At 43.1% G+C, this 16469-nt stretch overlaps 1 protein-coding gene across 1 annotated transcript in view; it reads right to left on the reverse strand.

Annotated features, from left to right (window-relative positions):
- arhgef10 (Rho guanine nucleotide exchange factor (GEF) 10) overlaps nt 1-16469 on the reverse strand; it is a 269667-nt gene that overhangs the window by 67166 nt on the left and 186032 nt on the right. The window contains 4 exon segments of the mRNA XM_055636192.1: nt 1540-1661; nt 4366-4466; nt 8697-8824; nt 14155-14270. Coding sequence (XP_055492167.1) covers nt 1540-1661; nt 4366-4466; nt 8697-8824; nt 14155-14270 — 467 coding nt within the window.

A 16469-nucleotide genomic window follows, 5' to 3' on the forward strand; every position in this document is an offset into this window, starting at 1 on the left:
TCGATTCACTGCATGTCCATGTGCCTATCCAAAAGCCGCTTAAACACCATTGGCGTATCTGCAAACATATTTATGTTTGACATTGCTTGAAGCCACCAAGCTTTGCAGTTAATGTCAGAAATCTGATTAAACTGACTGGTCAATCCTGTCTTTATTGTACGTCTGTATATTTTACAGCAACGTGCCAATGTGGTGCAAGTGGAAGCTCCAACATTATTTTACCTTTGGACTTGCATGATGAGTCCCTTAGTCCTTAAATGTCTCCATGTGCCCTGTTGTGCTACGACATGTACAACCACATCCGACATGTCTGCAGTGCCCAACATAGTGTGTAAGTAAAAGGATGGCCAAATGCGTGATAAGTTCATTGGTAATATGAGCAGAATATGCCATTCGACCCATCGAGTCAATCATGGTTGATCTATCTTTCTCTCTCAACCCCATTCTTCTGCCTTCTCCCCATAACGTTTGATGACCTTACTAATTAAGAACCTGTCAACGTCTGCTTTAAAAGTACCCAAAGATTGGCCTCCACAGCAATCTGTGGCAATGAATTCCACATATTGTGAGGATGTTGCTTGTGACATCTAGAGCCTGTCCCGCCAGACATGACATCACGATGACATGAAACATTAATCTGTTTCCCTCTCCACAGATGCCGCCTGACCTGTTGAATACTTCCAGCACTTTTATTTTTACTAAAGAATTTCCTGAACAGAGAACAGTACAGCACAGGAATAGGCCCATCAGCCCACAATGTTTGTGCTGAACATGAGACGCAAATGAACTAATCTCCTCTGTCTGCATGTGATCCACCTCCCTTCATATCTATGTGCCTATCCAAAAGCGTCTTAAATGTCACACCTGGGCCCAAGCTGTGTTACACAATTTGCTCCATCGTTTGTACAAATCTATTGAAAGATAAAGGTTGCTTGTTAACATGCGCCACAACATATAATTTATGGGTTCTTTTCAACGATCACCCGTACACTATTTCAATCCTACACACTGGGACGATTTATAGAAGCCAATTAACCAACAAACCTGCACGTCTTTGGAGCGTAGGAGGAAACCGAAGCACCTGGAGAAAACCAGGGGGAACATACAAACTCCGTACGGGCAGCACCCATAGTCAGGATTGAAGCTGGATCTCTGCCGCTGTAAGGCAGCTGTAAAGCAGCAACTTTACCGTTGCGCCACTGTGCCACCCCAGTTATACCAGCATTTTGTGTCTATCTTTGGTAGAAATCAGCATCTGCAGTGCTCTCCTACTTATTTATAAATGGTTATGATTAGTATTTGTCCATCTGCAAGAGATGATGGTGCAGCTTTGTTGTCGTCCTGCTTGGAGAGGGGAATGTTTCATCTGCAGTTGCTTTTCCTGCTGTGGCTGACTAGGCCTATCCTTGGAAGGCAGGCCTTCCCACAGGTGAAGTTGTCTCTGGCCATTGGATTGGGGAGCATTGATTTCTGAATAATGTTTATAGATAAATAGGTCGCAAGTCCGATAAACATAAAACTTGAACTTTAACAGCTCACCTTGAACTCCTGAAGCTTTGACATGGTGACAGGCATGTATCTGACAAGAAGGGGGCGTTTCTGGTGCTTTATTTCTTTCCCATCATCCTCGGCACAGTACCAGCCCAGCTGGTTTTCCTCAGCTATTTCAGGGGCAGAGAAAGGGACAGAGTGGAACAGAAAGGTTGCTGTTGGTAATTTTCCATATTCTGACATCTATTTGCAACTGAACGTCATCAAAGGTCAGCGTTAAGTGCAGGCACAAGAGACTGCAGGTGCTGTAATCTTGTGCAAAACACAAAGAGTTGGAGGAACATAGCAGGTCAGGCAGCATCTGGAGAGGGAATGTACAGGTGATTTTTTGGATTGGGACCTGTCTTCAGACTGGTCGGCTAGGTAGGTCTGAAGATGGGACCCAACTCAAACCATCAACTGCCCAATCCCTCCACTAATGTTGTCCGACCTGCTGAATTCCTCCAGGACTTTGTATTTTACTCAAAGGACAATGTTACATTACAAATTTGATAATTAAAAGAAGTAAAGGTTTACCTAAATACTTTAAGTCTTTACATGTTTTGCATGAGGTCTTAGAATTATTCAGCATGGAAACAGGCCATTCGGCCCAACTGCCAGCAAAGAGGCCACGTTGCACGTGTTGGCATTTTCCCTTCCAAACCTTGCCTATCTATGTATCTGTCCAAATGTTTTAAAATTATTGTTATTGTACCTACCTCAACTACATCCTCGGGCAACTTGTTCCCTATATACCCACCACCCTCTGTGTGAAAGAATTACTGCACAGGTTCCTATTAAAACTTGCTCCTCTCACCTTAAACCCATGCCCTCTATTTCTTAATTCCCCAACTCTGGGGAAAAAAGACTTAGCGTTTGCCTAGTCAGCCTCCTGCGCTCCAATGAATAAAATCATAGTCTGCCAAACTTCTCCCGATAGCTCAGGCCCATGAGTCCTGGCAACATCTTTGTAAATCAGCTCTGCATTCTTTCACCTTAAAGGCATCTCTCCTACAGCAGGCTGACCAAATTTGAACACAATGCTCCAAGTGTGGCCTCATCAACATCTTATACAACTGTAATATAAAATATGGACATGGTTTTAAGACGAGAGGTGACATTTCTAAAGGAGCTCTGAGATGCAGGATTTTACACAGAGGGTAAATGGAATGAGTTGCCAAAAGAGATTGTTGAAGCAAAGTGCCCTCCATAATGTTTGGGGTAAAGACCCATCATTTATTTATTTGTCTCTGTACTCCACAATTTGAGATTTATAATAGAAAAAAAAAATCACATGTGGTTAAAGTGCACATTGTCAGATTATAATAAAGGCCATTTTTATACATTTTTGTTTCACTATGTAGAAATTACAGCAGTGTTTATACATAGTCCCCCCATTTCAGGGCACCATAATGCTTGGGACACAACAATGAGTCTTTGGGATTCTCTTTCTCAGTGGAAGATTATATTTCAGGCAGTGGTAGAATTCTGGATAAGCCGAGTGGTGAAATGTTACCAGTGGACGGTGGGATTGCAGTTACATTGGGATTGGCCGTGATTTTACAGAATGGTGGATGGACTGAAGGGGCTGAGAGAGGGAGGGGTGGAGAAAGAGGGAGAGGTGGACAGAAGGAGAGAGGAAGGAGGGGAGAGAGGAGAGAGAGAGGAGAGAGGGAGAGAGGGAGGGGAGGAAGGAGAGAGGGAGGGAGGGTGGAAAGGAAGGAGGGAGAGATGGAAGGAGAGGAGAGGGAGAGAGAGGGAGGGGAGGAGAAAGGAAGGGAAGGAGAAAGAAGGGGAGAGAGGGAGGGAGGGAGGGAAAGGGGGGGGGAGGGAGGAAGAGAGAGAGTGAGGGGGAGGGGGAGGGAAAGAGGGGAAGAGAGGGAGGGAGAGAGGGAGAATGAGAAGGGGAGGGACAAAGAGAAGTAGAGAGAAAGGGAGGGAAAGGGAAGGGAGGGGGAGAGAGAGAGGGAGGGAGGGAGAGTGGAGGGAGAATGAGCAGAGACTGAGCCACATGAGAGCAGGTTGAGAAAACGAAGACAACGAAAGCTGTTAGAGGCAACGAAAGCTGCCTTGCATAACACTGTACAAGTGAGTAACAGAAGCAGGCAGATACAGTGTAGTTACATAGATTTGTTTTGCCTAGTTCTTCTTTGTGTAGTTAACGTGTGCCCCCGAAAAAAACCCAACAACAAATGGCACACAGGAAGCATTTTTGAAAATTTCAGGAAATACCATCAAATTCCGGGAAATGTGGCATTCTGTTTAAAGAAATTTCTTTTGGAGGTGTGGAAGCACTGGTGAGGCAGCATCTATGGAGAGAAGGAATTGGCGACGTTTCGGGTCGAGATGAAACATTTCCAATTCCTTCTCTCCATAGATGTTGCCTCACCCGCTGAGTTACTCTAGCATTTTTTGTCTACCTTCGATTTACAAGCATCTGCAGTTCTTTCTTAAACAAATAAATGATGGGCCTTTGGCCCAAACACTATGGAGGGCTCTGTACAATCACAGCATTGAGAAAGCATTTGGACTTTAATGTTTGGTGCATTTGGTGTTTGTACATCTTGTCATCCTAGGTTAATGGGAACTAATTTAATTATTAAGGCAAGAAAGACACATAATACTGAGGTAAAAAAGGGTCAAACAGCATCTCTGGAGAATGCGGATGGGTGACGTTTCTTGTCGGAACCTAAACATCACCTGCTCTGTCTCTAGAGATGCTGCTTGACACTGAGTTACTCCAGCATTTTGTGTCTATTTTCGATATAAACCAGCACCTGCGGTTCCTTCCTACACATAATTATTAAGGCATATCTTTGGATTGCGAGCGCTTACCAAGGGCCAGTTTGGCCATCTGTAAACTACTCATCCAGGAGAGTTTATTTGCTGGAGTGAAAGTATTGAAAACTGCAGTGAAGAAAGAAGGATTCCCATACCTGCAAAACAATATTTGACCAATATAAAACTGTGGACCAGTCAACTCCATCACAAGAAAAGTGACAAGATTAGTAGACAGAAAATCATGGCCATTTAACATAGCAGCATTGACATCAATAAGCACTGAGACATGCATCTACATATGATGTCCATTTGGTTAGGCACTTCACAATTGAAGTGGTATTGCTCTTTAAAAACTGTGCTAAATATTGCTCTTGCAAGCTAGGGAGTTTTTTTGTTTTTTTTGGCGACATGAACACATACGTTTCCAATGTCTTTCTTATCAGCAGATGTCTGTCCATTCCCCTTTAAATGATCAGTGGGAGCTGCCACGCCGAACATGCATGATTTAGCTGGCAAATGCTTCCAAACACTTGGCTTCCACGGGTGGCCATGTTGGCGAATTTTTATTAAGGAGGCCAAATGTTCAGAGTGAAGACTTAATAAACAAATGTCGGACTTTGAAATGAGATAACATTCAAGTCCTTTAAGAGTTATTAATTCTTTGGCCCACATCTCTTCCCAAAACGGTTTATGTTGTTGCAAATTTTGCCAGAGCATTTTCATTCTCATGCAGCATAACAGGAATATGAAATGATGTTCAAAATAAACGTACATCGCCTTTGAGGAATTTAAACCTTCACTGGATTTGTGCCCCAGAGCTCCCAATCGATGTTGTTGGATTTCCTCACTTACAATTGAAACAGAAAGTAAACTTCACATATATCAGAGTCATTGAGTTGTACAGCATGGAAACAGGCCCTTCGGCCCCACTTGTCCATGCCCACTGAGGTGTCTACAGTATCTATACCCATCCTATTTTCCTCACTTAGCCCATATCCTTCTTATTCCTTTCTATCCATGTACCGTCCGAATGTTTATTCCTACTACCTCCTCTGGCAGCTTGTTCCATATACCCTCTACCCGCTACCCTCTGTGTGAAAAAAATCCTGCCTCTCAGATTTCCTTTGAATCTTTCCCCTCTCACCTTAATCCTATGTCCTCTAGTTCTAGCCTCTTCTACCCTTGGAACAAGATGGTGGCTATCCACATAACGTTACCACTCATAATTTTCTAAACCTCTAACCGGTCACCCCTCAACCTCCTGTGCTCCATTGGGAACAATGCCAGCCTATCCAATCGCTCCTTGTACAGGTACCTACAGCCCGCCATTCTAGGCAACATCTCCTCCAGGGCTACAACATCCTTCCTGTAGTGTGGTGACCAAAACTGCACACAATGTTCCACATGTGGCCTAACCAATGTCTTGTACAGCAGCAGTATGATGGCCCAACTAATATACTCAATACTCTTGCCCACAAGCAAGCCAAAGACCTTCTTCACAGCTCTGTCCTTTTCTGTTGCCATTTTCAGGGAGCTATGAACTTACACCCTACAGGTTCCTCTATACATCATTTTTTTCCAAGATCCAGGCAGTTTATTGTGTATGTCTTGCTAGTATTAGACAACCCTATACTTTTTCTCTAGAGATGCTGCCTGACCCGCTGAGTTACTCCAGGACTTTGTGTCTATCTTTGGTAATAAACCGGCATCTCCAGTTCCTTTCTATTACATCTAATGCATTACATCACACTGCCTGGATGAAACTCCATTTGCCGCTGCTCTGCCCAGCCTTCCAGCCAACCCACTATGTCCCTTTGTATTTTGAGGCAATCATCTTCCTTATCTACAACTCCACCAATCTTCATGTCATCAGCAAATGTATTTATCAGACTAAAGACATTTTAATCCATGTGGGGGGTTTATATGTATGACAAGCAACAATGGTCTCAGCCCTCAATCCCTGTGGTACACCACTTTGAAGAAGGGTTTCGACCCAAAACATGACCTATTCCTTTTCTCCCGTTGAATAACTCTCGCATTTTGCGTCTCTCTTCAGTGTAAACCAGAGACTGCAGTTCCTTCCTAGATCATGTAGTACACCAGTGGATACAGACCCAGTCAGAAAAACAACCCTCTACCTCTACCCTCTGCTTCTTATCACCAAGCCAACTTTGGATCCAGTTTGCATACACACCTTGATCTCAAGTGCCTAAACTTTGTAGACTAACCTATCTAGACTTCAGAGATAAATTGTGAAAACCAGGCTTTGGCTCACCAAGTCCATGCCAACCAGCGATCACCTCTTATACTAGCACTATCCTAAACACTAGGGGAAATTTACAGAAGCTAATGAACCTATAAACCAGCACGTCTTTGGGATTTGGGAGGAAACTGGAGCACCCGGAGGAAACCCACGTGGTCACAGTGAGAACGTACAATCTCCGTACAGGCATCACCCGTGGTCAGGATCGAATCTGGGGCTGTAAGGCAGCAACTCTACCGCTGCACCACTGTGCCAGTCTTTGTTAAAAGACTTCTAAGGTCAATGTACACTATGACTTTCACCCTGTCTTCATTAATTGTCTTAGTATCCTCACCAAAAAGCTCAATCAGATTTGCAGGATTTCCCATTCACAAAACCACGTTGCATCCCCCTAATCAGTTCCTGCCTTTCCAAGAGATCATAAATCAAGGGCGGCACAGTAGTGTAGTGGTAGAGTCACTGTCTAATAGCGCCAGAGACCTGGGTTCAGTCCTGACTACGTGTGTTGACTGTACAGTGCTTTTACGTTCTCTCTGTAACCACCTGGGTTTCCTCCAGGTTCTCCGGTTTCCTCCCGCATTCCAAAGATGTACAGGTTCGCAGGTTAATTGGTTTAATTTTTCTCTAGTATGTAAGATAAACCTAGTGTATGCAGGATCGATGGTCGACATGTACTCAGTGGCTCAAACAGCCTGATCAAAATCTTTATCGCTAAACAAAAATGAAATCCTATCACCATAAGAATGTTTTCCAATAGTTTCCCTAAATCTGACATAAGGCTCGCAGGCCTGTGGTTTTCTGGCTTATCCTCACTGCACTTCTTGAATATGGGAGCAACATTAGCTACCCTTCAGTCTTCTGATGCCTCACCAATGGCTAAAGACGGTGCAAAAATCTCTGTCAGAGCCTCAGCAATCTCCTCTATTGCTTTCCATAACATCCCTGGATAGATTTCATCAGGCCTAGGGATTTGACCACCTTAATATGCATCAATAACACTTCCTCTTTGCAGATGCAAACATGTTCCAGACCATTAGCATACCCTTCCGCTTATTCTTCATCCTTCTCCTTTGGTGAATACAATGTGAAATATTTATTCAGAACACCACACATATCCTGACCACACAAAACCTTCACCTTTGATCCCAGAGGGGATCGACTCTTCCTCTAGCTTCCCTCTTGCTTCCAATCTATTTATAGGAGGTTTTGCAATATCTCTTTGATTCTGTTGGCCAGGGTCATTTCAAAGTCTGTAGGAAAGAACTACAGATGCTGGTTTAAGTCGAAGATAAACACAAAATGCTGGAGTAACTCAGCGGAACAGGCAGCATCTCTGGAGATGTTGCCTGTCCCACTGAGATACTCCAGCATTTTGTCATTTCAAAGTTCCCCATTTGGCCTTCCGCACTGTTTTCTGTAGATTTCGCTATATCCTCCATAAACCTCAAAGGAGACACTTGATTTTTTTAGTTTAGTTTAGAGATATATCGTGGAACTAGGCCCTTTGGCTCACCGAACCCACGATCACCACCAATCCCCATACACTAGCACTATCCTACACACAAGGGACAATTTACAATTTTTGCCGAAGTCAATTAACCTACAAATTTAGTCTTTGGAGTGTGGGAGGAAACCGGAGTACCCAGAGAAAACCCACATGGTCATGGGGAGAACGTGCAAACTCCGCACAGACAGCACCCATAGTCAGGATCAAACCCATGTCTCTGGCACTGTAAGGCAGCAGCTCTACCACTGCGCAACCCGATGACCACAAAGAACACAGAGTTAATGTAGTTTACGGAATAGGTTGATATCCAAAAGTAACAATATTAACAACACTGTCTAACACTTACAGAAAGCAAACACCAAATATCAGCTTTAGCCTTACCCAAACAAAAGTGCATTTGAAACAGTATGACTGTCAAAGGTTGTCAACGAACAATAAGTAAATATGCATCAAAAAGGACATTTTGGAAAAGTGTGTAAGTTATGGTCCAATCTTTAAAGAATTTATGATCCATTGGCAAGGTTGCAATTTCAACAGGTACACATGAAATGTAAGGCAATTCCAATATGCCTTTGGGATCCCCACAAGAAACGTTAAATAGGTACAAATACCAACTTGTCTGGTTTTCCAGGTAACTGCAGTTGAATTCGGCAACGATCTGCAGCTCTGATTTCTTCTTCCTTTTTATATATAAGCTTCTGAAGACCCGCTGTCCAATCCTGGCTCACAGTCACATTTAAATTCTGGAATAAACAAGAATGATAAGCCGGAGACACAAGGATGTTGAGTAAAACAAAAAGTCTTGGAGGAACTCAGCGGATCAGAAAGAATCTGTGGAGGGAAACATTTTGGGTCAGGACATATCCTCAGATTGATCGAAGAGTAGGAGAGCAGCAAGAATTTAGTTAGTCAGAGGGTGGTACGTGGATGTTTACACTCGTGAGAAAATCTAAGGCAAGAGGGTCTAAGACCAGAACAGCTTCAGAGCAAAAGGACGCACCTTTAGAAAGGAGATAAGGAGGAATTTATTTTGCCAGAGGGTGGTGAATCTGTGGAATATATTGGTTGTGGAGGTCTAGTAGGAGATTGAGGCAGAGATTGAGATTTTAAGGTGGAGATTGACAGATTTTTGATTAGTACGGGTGGCAGAGGTATTGGTAGAAGCAGGAGAATGGGGTTGAGAGGCAAAGATAGGTCCATCATGATTGAATGGTGGAGTAGGCTCGCTGGGCCGAGTGGCCTAATTCAGCTCTTATGACTTACGGACTTATGAAGAATTACAGAGGGGGAGCAGTGAGAGAGTCTCACAGAACTCCCATCAGAGAATGGAGAACTTCATCAAAGTTGGCATAGTCTGAGGGTATTTCGCAGTGGATCAGCAAAATAGAGACACAAGGAATGCAGATGCTGGAATTTTGAGAAAAACACAAAGTGCTGGAGTAACTCAGCGGGTCAGGCAGCATCTCCAGATGTGATGCTTGGCATTCAGGCCAAAGAGTTCAATCTTGGCTTCATCGGACCAGAGAATCTTGTTTCTCATGGTCTGAGAGACCTTTAGGTGCCTTTTGGCAAACTCCAAGCGGGCTGTACTGTGCCTTTTACCGTGGAGTGGCTTCCATACGATAAAGGCCTGATTGGTGGAGTGCTGCAGATATAGTTGTCCTTCTGGAAGATTCTCCCATCACCACAAAGGAACTCTGGAACTCTGTCAGAGTGACCATCGAGTTCTTGGTCACCTCCCAGACCAAGGCCCTTCACCCCCGATTGCTCAGTTTGGCTGGGCAGCCAGCTCTATGAAGAGTCCTGGTGGTTCCAAAGTTCTTCCATTTAAGAATGATGGAGGCCACTGTGCCCTTCGGGACCTGCAATGCTGCAGAAATTGTTTTACACCCTTCCCCAGATCTGTATCTCGACACAATCCTGTCTCAGAAGTTTACGGACAATTCCTTCGTCTTCATGGCTTGGTTTTTGCTCTGACATGCACTGTCAACTGTGGGACCTTAAATAGACAGGTGTGTGCCTTTTCAAATCATATACAATTTAATTTTCCACTGGTGGACTCCAATCTAGTTTTAGAAACATCTCAAGGATGATCAATGGAAACAGGATGGACCTAAGCTCAATTTTGAGTGTCATAGCAAAGGGGGTCTGAATACTTATGTAAATGTGATATTTCAGTTATTTATTCTTAATTACATTGCAAAAATTTCTAAAAACCTGTTTTCGCTTCTTCATTCTGGTGTGTTGTATGTAGATTGATGATCAAAAAATTAATTTAATCAATTTTGAAATAAGGCTGTAACGTAACAAAATGTGGAAAAGTGAAGGGATTTGAATACTTTCTGAATGCACGGTATGAATATTCTAAACAGAAGATGGAGAGAAGCTTTCACTGCTAGGTCAGGCTTGAACGAGGGGACAATGCTTCCAGATAAGGAGATCATTTAAAACAGTTGCATAGATATTTATTTTTACAGAGGGTAGTAAATCACTCCATTTCTGCAGACTTTAAATTTTACTTTTGACTTTAGAGGAACAGCATGGAAATAGGACCTTCTGTCCACCAAGTCCGCACTGACCAACGATCACCCCGCACACCAGCACTATCTTACACACTAGGGACAATTTACAATTTACAGAAGGAAATTAACCTGCAAACCTGCACATCTTTGGAATGTGGGAGGAAACTGGAACACCTGGAGAAAACCCATGTGGTCCCTGGGAGAACTTACAAACTGCATATAGACAACACCTGTAGTCAGAATCGAAATCGGGTCAGAGGCAGCAACTCTACTGCTGTGCCACTGTACCGTCCGACCTCAGAGGTTTGTGGAGGCTGGATAACTAAATGTATTTAAGGTGGAGATAGATAAAAATTTGAAAGCTCAGAATGGAGGGCCTAGACAAACTGACACAGAAGAGGAATTGAGGTGGGAATAGATCAGCCACGATCATCCTGAATGGCGGGGCAGGCTTGAGAGACCTGATTGCATACTCCTGCCATTATTTTGTTGCGTTCTTGTGTTGAAAGTATGTATAGGGTAGATGGGAAAATACAATATCATAAGCTTGGGCACGTGAAGCAGAATTTTGGATGGCCCAAAGTTTAGTTAACATGAGTTGAAATAAAAAGCTTGAATGGAAAACCCCAAGCTGCAGTTTCCGTGAGATAAAACCTGCTGGGTTCAGATAATTCCTCGTAGGTTGCAAAACATACTTGGTGAATAAAGTCTGATTCTGTTTCTGATTCTGATTAGCAGAAGGTGCAGATGATGGTTTGGGATATGATGCCTGAAAGAAATGTCCAAGCAATTTATGAGTAGTAAATTGAATGATTACTTAACTGAGAAAATAAGTAATGGAGCCAAATCAAATGGCACATTCAAAGAGGTGGCATCAGCTTTATAGACTGTATCTTTTGTACTCATCTTATTATTTCTCCACAATGCTTTTCTCTTGACAAATTTGCTGAATTGATCATTTTTAACAATAAGATATAGACATACAGCATGGAAACAGCCCCTCTGGCCCAACTTGCCCATGCCAACCAAGATGCCCGTTTAGACTAGTCCCACCTTCCTGCGTTTGGGTCATATCATTCCAAACCTTGCCTGTCCATGTACCTGCCCAAATGTCTTTTAAACGTTGTTATCGGGCATAATTCTAAAATCGCTTCTCTCTCAGTTAATCAGAATTTAATCCAATGCCCTCAAGGAAAATTCTTATACTAAAGAGAGAAAACGGGGAATTACAGACCAGTTAGCCTAACACCGGTAGTGGGGAAACTGCTAGAGTCAGTTATTAAAGATGGGATAGCAGCACATTTAGAAAGTGGTGAAATCATTGGACAAAGTCAGCATGGATTTACGAAAGGTAAATCATGTCTGACGAATCTTATAGAATTTTTCGAGGATGTAACTAGTAGCGTGGATAGGGGAGAACCAGTGGATGTGGTGTATCTGGACTTCCAGAAGGCTTTCGACAAGGTCCCACATAAGAGATTAGTATACAAACTTAAATCACATGGCATTGGGGGTTCAGTATTGATGTGGATAGAGAACTGGCTGGCAAACAGGAAGCAAAGAGTAGGAGTAAACGGGTCCTTTTCACAATGGCAGGCAGTGACTAGTGGGGTACCGCAAGGCTCAGTACTGGGACCCCAGCTATTTACAATATATATTAATGATCTGGATGAGGGAATTGAAGGCCATATCTCCAAGTTTGCGGATGACACTAAGCTGGGGGGCAGTGTTAGGTGTGAGGAGGATGCTAGGAGACTGCAAGGTGACTTGGATAGGCTGGGTGAGTGGGCAAATGTTTGGCAGATGCAGTTTAATGTGGATAAATGTGAGGTTATCCATTTTGGTGGCAAAAACGGGGGAAAGCAGATTATTATCTATAACGGTGGCCGATTGAAGCAGAAGGGGGAGATGCAGCGAGACCTGGGTGTCATGGTACACCAGTCATTGAAGGTAGGCATGCAGGTGCAGCAGGCAGTAAAGAAAGCGAATGGCATGTTGGCTTTCATAGCAAGAGGATTTGAGTATAGGAGCAGGGAGGTTCTACTGCAGTTGTATAGGGTCTTGGTGAGACCACACCTGGAGTATTGCGTGCAGTTTTGGTCTCCAAATCTGAGGAAGGACATTATTGCCATAGAGGGAGTGCAGAGAAGGTTCACCAGACTGATTCCTGGGATGTAGGACTGTCTTATGAAGAAAGACTGGATAGACTTGGTTTATACTCTCTAGAGTTTGTAGAACTGAGAGGGGATCTTATAGGAACTTACAAAATTCTTCAAAGGGGTTGGACAGGCTAGATGCAGGAAGATTGTTCCCGATGTTGGGGAAGTCCAGGACAAGGGGTCACAGCTTAAGAATAAGGGGGAAATCCTTTAAAACCGAGATGAGGAGAACTTTTTTCACACAGAGAGTGGTGAATCTCTGGAACTCTCTGCCACAGAGGGTAGTTGAGGCCAGTTCATTGGCTATATTTAAGAGGGAGTTAGATGTGGCCCTTGCCAAGGGGATCAGAGGGTATGGAGAAAAAGCAGGTACGGGATACTGAGTTGGATGATCAGCCATGATCATATTAAATGGCGGTGCAGGCTCGAAGGGCCGAATGGCCTACTCCTGCACCTAATTTCTATGTTTCTATGTTTCTATGTTTAATCAACTGTTAAAAATATTTGTTAGCGATCTATTTAATTCTGCTCAAACCATTCACATGTCTTGGGATGCATTTCACCCTGCCCTAATTAGCTCCACAAAGTACAAGCTAATCTTGTAGAGTTAGCATCCCTGAACGCGCCCTGTGCAAGTGCAGTGAGGTCTGTGCCAAAAATACTGCTTCTGAAATTTCACACTATAACACTTACCAGAAGAATTAAACTAAAACATCTAAACTTTCATGAACTTATCCATGTGCATGTATTTTACCAGTGGTGGAGGAGGGAGAAGTTTAACAACAGTGCACAACGTTGAAATCAATACAGCCCACTGTTGTATCACTCCTGATTTTCAATTCCACAGAATCCAAAGGAAAGTAAAAATGGGAAATAAACCAAATTGATCATTTAATTAGCGTCATTCATTTTATACTAATACTAAAATCAAAATTTACTTCCAATGATTCTCTTAAAGGAACATTGTTTTTATAACACAAGGACGGCACGGTGGCGCAGCAGTATGGTTGTTGCCTCACAGCGCCAGAGACCCGGGTTTGATTCTGACCACGGGTGTTGTCTTTACGGTGTTTATACATTTTCCCCCTGACCGTGTGGGTTTTCCCTGGGTGCTCCAGTTTCCTCCCACATTGCAAAGATGTACAGGTTTGTAAGTTAATTGGCTTTAGTAAAGATTGTAAATTGTCCCCAGTGTTTAGGATAGTGCAAGTGTACACGGATCAGTGGGCGGCACGGACTCTGTGGGCCAAAATGCCTGTATCCACGATGTATCTCTAAACTAAACTAAACAATGCTAACTGAATCAAAGTCACAGAGAAAAGGTTTGTGAAAATGTTTTCATTATGGGGAAAGAAAACATTTTCATAGATGTATGGTAAACTTTTACCGTACCTGATAATTTCCTTTTAAAGTACCGACAAGCTGCGTAATCTGGCCCACCACACTCAGATCATGCATCAGATTTTGTAGATCTTGATACAGCTGGCACGGTCCCATATAGAGCTTGCCTGAAAAAATGAAGGTGAACTATGTTTGAGAACCTGATCAATGCAGCAGACTAAATTGTCCTGCTAAAGGCAACAAGGTACTTGCATTGGACGACACGGGAATTGTGCTCATATTAAGTTCGGAATATTTTTCCAAAGACTGAAGTATTAACATCACGAAACAGAAAATAAATAGTCAGTAAATACTACATTGCTAAATCAGATTGTTTTATTCAAATTATACATAAGAACACCAGCCTCTCCAGCATGTGCCATCCTTGCACTCACCTCAATTCTCTTTTAGTTCCATATCTCTTAATGCCGATTAATACTGGGGGTCCAATACTGCCGAAGGATCTTTTGCCTGCCTGCCTTCAGTGCAGGATCACCATCCTTCCCACGACTGAATGTTAATAGCTATCAGTCATTGAAGCGGAAATAGGCACAAAATGCTGGAGTAACTCAACGGGTCAAACAGCATCTCTGGAGAAAAGAAATAAGTGATGTTTCATGTCGAGACCGTTCTGGGAAAGGGTTTTGATCCAAAACGTCACCTATTCCTTTTCGCCAGAGATGTTGGCTGAACTGCCAAGTTACAGCTTTTTATGTCTACCTTTGTTTTAAACCAGCGTCGGCAGTTCCTTCCTACACACTGTTGAAGCGGAGGTTGGCTGGTGTACCTACATTCGTAGAGTTGGAGTTTAGTTTATTGTCACATGTACCAAATGAATAGCTTTTGTTGTGTGCTAACCGGTCAGTGGATGACAATACATGATTACACTCGAGCCATTCACAGATAGCTGATAAAGGGAATAACGTGAATAACGTTTTGTGCAAAATAAAGTCCAGTAAAGTCCAATCAAAGATAGGCCGATGGTATCCAATGAGGTAGATAGCAGCTCAGATCTGCTCTCTAAGTTGTTGGTAGGATGGTCTAGTTCAGGAGAATTCTCTCTCAATGACGAATGGCATTGGGATTGCAATGAAAATGAGTGAAAACACTCACCGGCTTAATCAGAATTTATGTGGCCCTACAACATAATACTTTGGAAAGAACTATCAACCTGAAAATGTTCATTAGGTTAAAACAGTACGCCGGTGACAATTCATTAGTACTGAACAACAATGATCGGGAGACGTTAGTCCACTCCAGTAGTGTATGTCTGGGAGAACATTGTAAGAGCAGACTTGTATTGGTGATAAAAAAATTCAAAGTGCTGGAGTAACTTAGCGGGTCAGGCAGCATCCTGAACACAGATAAGTGACATTTCATGTTGAGACCCTTCTTCAACACCAGTCTTTAATGGTGATGTATTGGTGATGCTTTTAGTTTCACTGTGCGTGGGTATTCAAATTACATTTGGGAAGGCTTCCAGTATTCTTCCACCAATTAACTCAACGGAGTTCCATAAGTAAGGCCCAGAAAGACGTGATATAATCAAGACAATACTCTGTGGCCTAGTGATGCATCACCCATCACAGCTACCTCAATCATTCATTACAATTTGTGATGCTCTTACTCAAGAAGAAAATTGAAGCAATGGCCGACAGATTGTAGTGGAACTGGAAGAAATTAGAGTATGGCATAACTGGCAGAGTTGCTGCCTCATGGCACCAGAGACGCAGGTTCGATCCTGACCTCAGATGCCGTCTCCCTGTGACCACGTTCTCCCTGTGACCACGTGGGTTTCCTCCGGGTGCTCCGGTTTCCTACGACGTGCGGGTTTTTAGGTTAACTGGCCTCTGTAAATTGCCCCTAGTATGTAGGGAGTGGATGAGCAAGTGGGATGACATACAACTAGTTGAACAGTTAGATGGTCAGCATAGACTCGGTGGTCAAAAGGTCTGTTTCCACGCTGTATCCCTAAACTGAACTAACCACTGATTCATGTTTCATGTAGAATTACACATGATCCTGCATGTGGAAGTAGCTTGGGCGATCACTGCCTTTGACCTTCCAATTTCCAATCCTTCCACAATATTGCAGGGTTGCTCCATACTCTGAATCAATGATTTCCATTGGTGGCATCTCCTTTTACAGGTGATCAGCCATGGCAGGAATGCATGCAGTGCCAAAATTCCAAAAAGTATGACAGGAATGCTTCCAAGATGGCACCCAACCCAGGTGACTATGTGTGTACGAGCCACAGAAGCAGATCTACAATCACATATTACAATCACTCCACACTATCAAATCTTGACTCCTACAGCAACATTTCT

The sequence above is a fragment of the Leucoraja erinacea genome, chromosome 5, assembly GCF_028641065.1.
Source record: "Leucoraja erinacea ecotype New England chromosome 5, Leri_hhj_1, whole genome shotgun sequence".
NCBI lineage: Eukaryota > Metazoa > Chordata > Chondrichthyes > Rajiformes > Rajidae > Leucoraja > Leucoraja erinaceus.